Source organism: Chionomys nivalis, chromosome 1, assembly GCF_950005125.1.
Source record: "Chionomys nivalis chromosome 1, mChiNiv1.1, whole genome shotgun sequence".
Lineage (NCBI taxonomy): Eukaryota > Metazoa > Chordata > Mammalia > Rodentia > Cricetidae > Chionomys > Chionomys nivalis.
In genome coordinates, this window is record NC_080086.1 from 190,456,835 (window position 1) to 190,467,409 (window position 10,575).

General features: G+C 37.8%; 1 protein-coding gene across 5 annotated transcripts in view; it reads right to left on the reverse strand.

Annotated features, from left to right (window-relative positions):
• Phf14 (PHD finger protein 14) overlaps positions 1-9,969 on the reverse strand; it is a 131,081-nt gene extending 121,112 nt beyond the window's left edge. For 3 of the 5 annotated variants that reach the window (XM_057763956.1, XM_057763972.1, XM_057763981.1), the window contains exons 1-3: positions 9,581-9,968; positions 9,015-9,125; positions 2,000-2,751 (exon numbers count right to left, since the gene is read on the reverse strand). In XM_057763956.1, the coding sequence (XP_057619939.1) occupies positions 2,000-2,751; positions 9,015-9,125; position 9,581 (864 nt within the window). In that variant the 5' untranslated portion in view covers positions 9,582-9,968. Of the gene's footprint in view, positions 1-1,999; positions 2,752-9,014; positions 9,126-9,580 lie in introns of all 5 variants that reach the window. The other 2 variants (XM_057763966.1, XM_057763986.1) reach the window with 2 other exon arrangements.
• Positions 9,970-10,575: the final 606 nt, after the last annotated feature.

Here is a 10,575-nt window from a genome sequence, read left to right on the forward strand (position 1 = left end):
GAAACCTCAAATACGTAATTGTTAGCTATAAGGACTAGTAAGATTGACCCATAAGGCAGCAAGAATAAACTTCAAACATCTTTCTATAAATACAAGATCATATAAATAGAAAATTTAGACTTGTAAGAATCTAAACACTAATTTATTAACTAAAATTGAATGTCTAGCTTAACATGATTTAAATATAATTAAAATCATCAAAAAATTTTAAAGAATTAAAATAGTTGGCGGGACAAAAACTATAATCAAGCATATAAGCAGGAGGCTATTCTCACAGAGATTAGCTTTCTGAAAGTTATTCTATATGGACATTTACCTAAGAATACTTTGGAATCTCATCCCAGAAATATCTTGGGACACTTAAATATAGGCCCCATTACTTACCAGAATTTTTAATTTTATCACCAGAAGGGGAAAAAACTAATCCACATATATGATCTTGAAATGTATTATAAAACTTAAGTCTATCAAAACACTGTTGTCAAGTAGAGGTAATTAAAAGATAAATACCTTATGCAAGTGTCCCTACAGATTACTATGAATCTCCTCCATATGCCCTCTATCTTAAATTACTTTTGTGGATATTAACCTAAAAAGCATGGAACACGAAGAGATGCTACCAAAAGTAAGTTCAATCAATAGACCTAAAATAAGTGCTAAATGCTATAAAAATAAACTAAACAGATAAATGTGCAATCTAAATATTAACAGATAACCATAAATAAGCCAAAATGGCATTAGCAATATGAAACAGTTTATGTTACAACCTTAAAAAGTACCACACTATCTCCTCAAATGAGTTTTCCTTTACCTAAAGATAAAAATCAGCATAGCATTGGAAGCAGGCAATGTTCTTCATAGGAATGAGGGCAACCTGAAATTAATCGGTGTTTATAATGCAAATAATAAGATGTTATTTCACCTCTGCTGACATGGAATCCCTGAGTTTGCTATATATTACTTAAGAGGAAAAGAAACCCACAAAATTGATAAGCCTGGTTAAAATAGACAAACACTACTCTGTAAATCTGTAAGCAGAAAAATATGAAAGAATAAATAAAGCATAAAGAAAATCTACCAGTTTAAGCTACTTCAATGATATGAAAAACAAAAAGAAAAAAATGGTGAAGAAAATTTTGTTGACATAAACACAGTAACGGAAATGACAGAATTAATACAGTTCTCCATGTGATGTAACAGATACATCTACATGGAAGACAGCAACTCAGTCTTTCTTTTGGAAGGAAAACATATAGGCACACAGACAGAGACACAGATATATTTAACTGAAGTCTTGAACGTTGCATCTGGACCAATGGGTAAACCTAACGTGCAGTAGAACTTCAATGGCAGGACTGAAGTCATTACTGTTGCTTCAGGATAGAAACGTCTGTTCTATGGGGGAAATATTTGCTTTCACTTTTACTTCTTTGCAGAGAATTTGTTCAATAAATATGTTTTTTAAAGTACATTTTACCTTCACACACATAAAGCAAAGCATTGGTGACTATGCTGATGACTGTTACAGTTGATGACTTAACCCTTTAAAACAACTCTACAAATCTGAGAAAAAAATGAGCTATTTGCTGTTCTCTTCTAAAGTATTCAAAAGCTTTTATTTTTATGTGGCTATGGACAAAATTATGCTGAAAGAAGTCTCTCCTACCATAGCCCACTCAGTGCCAGTTAGCATCTATGAACAGGAAGATGAGAAAAATGGGAATAGAGAACTATCGTTTCCCAAGTCTAGAGATATAAAAATGTTTCTCTACGTATTCTTCTCCTTGGAGATGGAAACTACAAACTCCTGGAGAATGTTGACAAATGGTGGGTAATTAAAAGTTTGTTGACCAAACAAATAAATGTTACATTTAGGGTGTTCATTCACACCTACAACTAAATAAAAATTCAAGGAAGCCACTTACTATATATAAGTAGTGAGTTAGAGAGTTCCCTTTTCCCCAGACAGACAGATACCATAAAAATTGGGTTGCTCTACCTCATTACTCTTGCTCTGAGATAGGGTCAGGCTATCATTGGTCAGTTCCTCATCATCAGCACTGTTTCTGCTAAGAACTTTACTCTTCTTCTTCTTGCAGCCCACTTCACTAGCAGGGCTGCTATGGTCTTCATCATTGCCCTCGTCATTCTCATCGTCATCGCTCCCACTGCCCTCATCTTCATCATCCTCATTGTCTCCGTCACTGCCCTCCTTCTGAGATGCCGACCTCCCCTTTCTCTTTACTACAGTGGGTCTCCAGTCATTGTCGTCCTCGCTGTCATAATCGTCCATATCGTTCAGCTCTTCCATGGATACAAAGTCCAAAAGGGGTCGGTTTCGACGAAGATTCCATTTCTTGGGCTCACTGACTTGTTCCTCGGTGGTGGTGGCGGCAGGGACAGAAGGGGAGGTGACAGCAGGACTTGTGGCTGTGGTGGCGGCAGCAGAAGCAGCTGCACTATCAGATACTGCTGCCTTTTCTCTTTCCTTTTCTTTCTCTTTTTCCTTTTCTTTCTCCTTTTTCTTTCTAGGTCTTTCTCCATTTTCTTCTTCTTCCTTCTTTTCCATTTTAATTAACTGTTTATCTGATGGCACTATTTCTTCCTCTGTAGAATTTTTAAGCTGTTCTTCTTTTACTTTAATATCTTCACTCAGTTCTTCTTCTAAATTGTTTTCCTCAGAATCACTACAGGAGCCTTCTCCACTGTCCTTTGAAGGGTCTTCACTTCCATTACCACTCCCTTCAGAATCTGTCGAAAATATGAGAAAAAAAAACCACACATATGTATATACATACACACACACACACAACACTGACACAAATGAAACCACCAAAACTCGTGAATAACTTGCAAAACAATATAAACAAATCTACGGCAAAGGATGATAGACATTCCCAACCTCATTAAATAATAAGTCAACAAAGTTGATATATGATTTAATCCAATATGAATTAATGAAGATGACATATGAAATGTAAGTTAGAATATACTGTAAGAATAGTACTACCATTTTATATCAAATAGCTAATAAAAGTATAATGTCCTAGAGATTGTTGTCTAAAAGTATGTTTTAACGAGCACTTGATTATAACTTTATCATAATGTAATTTAACTAATCTTTGTTTATATCCTTCTTTCATAAAATATGTATACTTAAACTAATAAATCACAAATCAAGGAAGAAAAATTTAGCCCTCTAAAATTGTCTGATTTATTAAACCTTTTTCTATCAAAACAAGCATAGACATTTGATAGTGAACTTGTAGCAGACAATGTTACATCAAGTACAAAGGTGAAAATGGACAAAACCAATGGCACATAAGAAAACGGAAGATGAAAGAAAATTTCAGTCTTCCTGCTTAGTAGAATACTGCCCATATCAATAAATGTGTCATGCAAACTTTCATAAGTTCTAACTATTAAGTGTCCTACAATGGAAGATGCTCATGAAGAAATGAATCTATCCTAAAATGCCCAGCTCCCTGCTACTGAACAAGTAAACTATGATTACTGGGTAGATCACGCAAGCTTACAATTAGCAAGCGGCTTCCATGCCCACCAAGGGCGGCCGAGTCCATCTCAACCCAGCACTTACTCTAATCTTGTCTGCACACAAGCCAAAAGTAAAAATTTTAAATATTTGAACAGGAGGATAAAGGGAAATGGAGAAAGAAGAAGAAACGGTTTTTATACCAATTGTAAAATCTATAGGAAAATAAATTGTCTGCATCTATAGTCAAGAAAATGAAAATGATAAAATAGTTCAAAGCATTACTTTACTGTTTTAATGTTTTACTGTTAGAAAATTACTGTTCCTATATAATTTTAATTTCAATGAATTTAACTTTCCTTCACCTTTAAAATTAACTGGGAATTGAAGGTGCAAAGGTTAGTACAGCTCAATCATCTCAGAAGCCCCACATACATGGTTAATAACAAAACTATCCTGTGTGCTAGTTAACTCATGCAAGAAATGAAAACAACAGATGCTGAATGACCCAATGAATGCACTATCAACTTCAAGACTATCCGTTTATTCAGTAGTGTTCTAAAGAAAAAAACAAAAACAAAAACAAACAAACAAAAAAAAAAAAAAAAAACTGCCCTTATTCTAAATAATCTTACACAGGGCAAACACGCACTATCATCCAAGCTAACAATTCTCTAGGTTTCAGACCTTTGGAGCTAGAAATTTAGGAATGATCACATTTTACAAAGGTAATTTGAAATATAAATAATATATTATATTGATACCACATTAATACCTAAGCTGCTATCAAATATAAGAAACAACGTAAAGTACAAATATTCACAATGTGTGCGAAATGACACAAATCAACTGTCTGTTTTAGACCGGTTCTACTGTAAAACAAGTTTCTGCCAAACTGAAGAAATTCTTAAAGATGTTTCAGCTTTTTAGATTTAAAGAGCATGGACTCAATATCATTCCCAACGAGTGACTTGATTTCAGTTGAACAGTTCTATAAATCATTAAGAAAATTTGGATTTTTACACCACTCACAATAACTGAACCTAACCTACAAAGAAAAATCAATCCTAGCTAAAATCAACAATGATTTCTACAAATTTCTAAATAATGGTCTTCTAAGAAATAAGCAGAATTTACTAAATACTTCAGAGGCAGAAAAGGATCCCTTGTGCACATTAGCTAAAGAAAAGTATGACACCTCATAAGTAACACTGCAATCAAGAAGCAAAAAGGGAGAGACAAAAGGGGAAGAGCCTAGTCTTCTACAAGGTATTTTAACAACAAGAATGTAATAGAAGATACATAAATTCCCCTAGTAGCTCCTAGTACAGAGTATGGGTTCCTGATGAGAATAAACTTTGTAATACCTGGTAAACTTTACATATGTCATAGAGTTTGTAATTTTATTTTTAATGCCAATACTAATGTCAATTATTTTCAAATATAGGGGTAAGCTAATGTTCTTTGATCTTGCTTTGTTTTATAACCATGTTTGAGCACAGTGCAATTTTAAAATTCAATTGTTTTGTATTTTTCTTCAAATTCAAATACTAGGTGCTTGCCAAACTTTTTCATCACCAAATGTAACATCTTAGTTATAGTCTAACAACAGGGTCAGGATCGTTGGAAAAATAACTTTTTCATCTGATTAGCCATTACTTCTATTTGGTACATATTCATTTGATGAACAGATATATTTATTCATAAGCACAGATGAAAAAAAAAAATAATGAGAAATGAGGTCCACACCTGGCTACATATTTAAAGGCTGCAAAGAAAAGCACTGCTATTACTACAACATCAAAGAACAACTATCCCCCATGTTGCCTTCCAAATCTATCATTTCGCATAGGAGAAAGGAAATAATAATAGAGGAAGGAGGCAAAGAAGAGAGGAAAATAAAAAGTGTGAAGAAATTAGCCAGATATTGCAAATAAAGCTTTCATATGCATAAGGACAGAGTTAATTAATCCCCACATCTACAATGAATTTTTTTACATTTAAAGTGAGTTTAAAATTAAAATTCAGTTCTTCATTTAGTTACAGAATTAAGAAAAATAACCCTTCAAAACACACAGTATATCAGGATCACTCAAAGAAAGTCATTTCAACTGTTAGTTAAGGAAATTTTTTTTAGTTACAGAATTAAAAACAAAACTTCAAATTCCTTGACAATATTCACTTGATAATATGAATTTAATAATCAACAATAAGTATCATTACAACAACACTCATTTTCTTAATCATAAATATCAAATAATAAAATCAGTACAATTTAGAGATTTCCTGCTATAAAATATAGCCTTTGTCCAATAATTCTATAACCTTAGTTATTCTTTTCATTGGCAAGAATTAACAGCATAAACTAACATAGTAACTAACAGAGCCTAGAATCATCTTTCAATAATTCAGTTTCTTTTCATAGAAGCCCATCACAACACAACTCATTCTCTCCTGACTCTCGTTACAGGCTGTGCCATCTTGCATTTTCTGGGTAAATCCAAAGCAGGGCTTCTCTGAGATGGGTAACTCTTTCTCCAAGGACATGCACTAGCTCCTGGAAACTGGCAGTCACACAGTAGGTACAAGTAGGGAAGACACTGGCATCAAACACAAGACAACGGTACTCTAAACATCAACACTATACTACACAGGACAAACCTCCACAACAAAGAAATAGTCAACACAAAATGCCAAGAGTGCCAAGGCTTTCTGAGAAACCCACATCTAAAATAAGATCTCACTAGTCTCACTGTCCTCTACACATTTCTTCCTAACCCCAAACAGAAATAACATGTCCATGTCTCTGCATCTTTAACATTTATTGTTTCTCTCACCAAGACTGTTTTTCTCTTTACTATTCTTAGTTCACAGCTCCTTCCCTAGCTCCTCAATGAAGATGACCTATATCAACCTGGTCAAAAACAATCCTTTCTCCTCCAGAAGACTTGAACCACATACACAATCAACTACTCCCTGTATTACCCATCACTTAGTAAGTGCAATCTATTTATCTGCGATTTCCCTACAACATTCAGGAATGTGTTAAAATTAAATGCTAATGAATACAACTTGATCAACAAACACAGAGTAAGCAAAAAAAGCGCTACCAAAAGAAACTATACTGAAGTCTCAACCTGCCTCTCCTAGTTAGATTACTTCCAGGCAAAATGGCCTCACTGTATTAACTAAATAACCCATCAAGATCTAAAGGTAACCCATGTTGCTTTGCATAGCAAAGAAAATAGGAAAGGTCAGGACACCATTAGTTTATATTGTTAGTAAAATGAACGAATGCACACATCTTCAAAAAGCTTTCAATGCAGATAACAGAAAATTATCCCTAATCCCAGGCACAAATCAGATCAAATGTTTTACTTAAGCTAAAGGAAGTGTTTGTGTACAATATTGGGCTGGTTTAGAACTACAAAATCAGTCACTTGTATGCGGTTCCATCTAGCATTTCCACATACGGTTCTTCTGGTGGCTAGTACCATAATTTTACCTGTGCCCTGTCTTAGAGCATGTTTATTTAATCACCCACAATCAACAGTGAGAGGAAGTAATGCTGATCTAGATAAGTCAACATCTCAGCTGCGAGGAGCACCAACATTCCTGAGGCAAAAATGGGGAAGGAGACTCGCATGCCACTGACTATTATTTTAAATAAAATCAGTGACCACTAGCTCTTTTTCACAGTAACATTTCCAAAACTGCAAAAACAAATGTGTGACGTGAAATCTTAAGATCATGTATATAAAGTCACCAGGAGTCAGGGCAGTAAAAAACTGGGAATTATACAACAAGGGACAGGAATGTATGAAATTTGAGTGCCTTTAGGGGATATACATTAGCCAAATACAACATCCGTTCAACAATTATTATTACTTATCAAGGTCGGGAATCTTGACTTGGCTTGATACCATACATTATTTTTAAAGGATCTTATAAACGTATCTGGATTATTCCATGCCTTGTAAAGAGAATGCTTGTGAATGACTCCACCTCAATAAATGAGAAAATAAACCTATCAAGTCAGAATTTATCGAAACAAAACCATTTTTGAACATTTAAAGAAAGCTTTAGAGTTTGTGTCATAAATTCCTGCCTTCTAAGTGGTAACAATTTTTGACGGTTTGGAGTCTCACTGACACACCAATACTACCTTTTAGCAAAGCATATTCCTGTTAGTCTTCTCTAGGAAGAAGACTTTTGCATTTCACCTCCCTTCCCTTTCCTTCCTTGAAAGTACCAAACACCAGTGAATCAACTCAATGGGAGGTAAAGAGCTGCAAAGGAAAGGTCAGAGAACAGTTAATCAAGACAAGCTTACCAAATGTTGATTGCTGGACTGAAATCATCAGTTACCACAATCTCCAAGCCATTGTGACTTGAGATTACATCAACCCACTCTTAGGTTCTCAACAGGGAAAAGATGAAATGTTACAGTCAGACCCATTGGGTCCATCAGTTTATGAAAAACTTCCTGAGCAGTCGTTTAAACTCAGTACCATACCCCGTACAGAACCTCGTGACTCTAAAGAACTATCTCCATGAAGAGCTATTATAAAATCTAAATGAGATTCTGCGTTAAACCATAATGCAAACTGTTTGCTGATGCCATTAACAGTAACACAACTCAAACTAATTCCATGCCTTCTCACTACCTTTAGAAGCAGAGGAGAGCCAGAGAAATGGAGCTAGACGTTTCAAAATGCCAAACTGCATGTTAGAGGGCTTGGAGTACTGCTCAGCCGGAGCAAGAGCAAGGCCCTGAGTGTGAGCCCACTACTTCAAGAGAAAGGGATGAAAACAGAAAGGTTCTCACTTTATCTAAATGTTCATCAAAACTTTCCAATGCTCACGTGTTGCTGATCTTTTTTCAGATATAATTTTATGTTTCTCAGTTTCCTTTAACTAAACCCTAATATAGTAAGTACACAGAAGAAAACGCATACAGGAAAACCATAATGTTCTGCTTCTATACATGTGTACATACAACTTTCATCACCTTTTAAACCACTAACTAGAAAGAGCAAGCATGTCTGCTTTCCTCAAGGCATTGCACCTGCTATTTTTAAGCAGGAGGTTTGCTTGGACTAAATTTATTCTGTAAGTGAGCTAAGGCACAAAACAGAACTCCTCTAAGTGTGCCATGTGAGCTGAAAAGAGAATGACCCTGTGCAAGGCTAATTATGGTCCATAGTATTCGTCTATACTCTTCTATATCTGGGGTACCTCAACTCTTCACTAAAATATATAAGCATAAATGCATTTTAGGGTATAGGATAGAAAAAAACTGCTTTTGCATCGTTGAAAAGGGTTCTTCTGTACCAGATAACCATAACAGGATCTAGTGAAAGGGTCTTGGGAAAATGCAGGAAATCAAATGAACAAATTAAATGGTATGTGTGCTTTTACTGTAAATGAGCATTTTAATCAAAACTGGTTCAAAAATTAAAGTTAAAAATACACGGAACCGGAGAAAGCTGCGAAGGGGAAGGAGGAAGGAAACGTTTACCTGAAGCATCTCCAACTTTAAAATCACTGTCATCTGAACTATCATAATCGAGAGCTTCCAGAAGAGAAGCTGCCAAAGGCTTCACCTGCCTCCTCTTGGAGCTGCGATCCACTGTTAAGAGAAAATATTACAGTCATTTTACCTCACCGAACAGGGAGAGCTGGGATGCTTAAGAAGGTAGGGGTGACATCGTGCAAGGACTCTGAGTTCTCAACACAGTGCTTGGGGGAGAAGTTGGGTTTGTGGACGCTGACTGCAGAAGGCCAGGTTGCCCCTGTGGTGCGGCCACGACCAAGCTAAACCAGCCAGCCCTCGCAGACCCCCGCCAAACACACCTTCGAGGGACATGCTTCTGTAACTCCTCGGCAATCCCTCTTAGACCCCGCAAACGTACAAAAACGTACACCCACTGCAACCCAGAAGCCAGGGCTCACTGCCGGGGACCAGCGAGCAGCATCTACCAGGGGTCCGTTTGTCAGGCAGGACCCACCCAGTCCTCCCTGCTCCTCAAGTCCTGACTTCTGGAAGGGTCGGGAGGGGCCGACCGAGGCCTCGGATACACTTACTAAGGAATCCGTGAGGTGGTCGTTTGGAGGAGACCTAGGGAGAGGCTGCAGGAGGCGAGGCAGCGGGGACGCGCGGAGGGCCGCGGAGACCAGTCCGAGAGCAGCTAGTGAAGCGGGGCGGTGCGCCGGCCGAGCAGGGGCGACCCCGGGGGCGGGCCACCGTCCCTCCCCACCCCCACCCCGCCCCTTCCCCCGCGCTCGCCGGTCAGCAGCGCCAGGCCCGACCGGCCGCCCTGCGAGGGGAGCTGCCCCCGTAAAAGCCAGAAATAAAAAGAACAGAAAACTTTATTATCCTGCACCAGAAGCAACAAAAGACCCAGAATCTCCACAGTCTGAGGCCGACGGGCTGAAACAATAGGGAGAGCAACGACCCGGATACGGCTCTGACGAGAAGGAAGTGAAAACCACGAGCTAAAGAGCCGGGCAAGCGGCAGAAACGGAGGGCGCGTGCGCAGACGCGCTCCCTCCCGGGAGAGAGCCCGAGGTAGCCGAGTGAAGCCGAGTGTAGCCGAGGAACTTAAGACAGAGTTCGCGCACAGCCCCAAAACTCCGCCCATAGCCCCTGAGAGACTAGACCTCTCTGAAACTGTCCTCCCATCTCCTTCCAGTCATGTAAGACCAACGCTGAATCTGGTTTGTTTTTTTTAAGATTTTAAATTTTTCATTAAAAGACTACTAAAAACCATAACTGATATCTACACCCCCATCACCTCCTTCTGCTTCCTTAAATTGGAATGCGCAAAAATGTTTTTTCTGCCAAAGGTTTGCGAATGACAATTTTATGTCAGATACAAAGGAGTTTTGGTTTTGCTTGTTTGTTTGTTATTGTTTTATAAGTAAGATCCTGATCATGACTAATTCTTTTGCTGGGTCCTCAGAGTTTGTTTCTTAATGTGGTTACCAGCTATTCCTCTCTCCTGAAGATAAATTGTCCTGCCTAGCCCTCAGCCTCTTCTCTGTCAGATCCTATAACTAAGCCTTCCAAGCTACGAGGG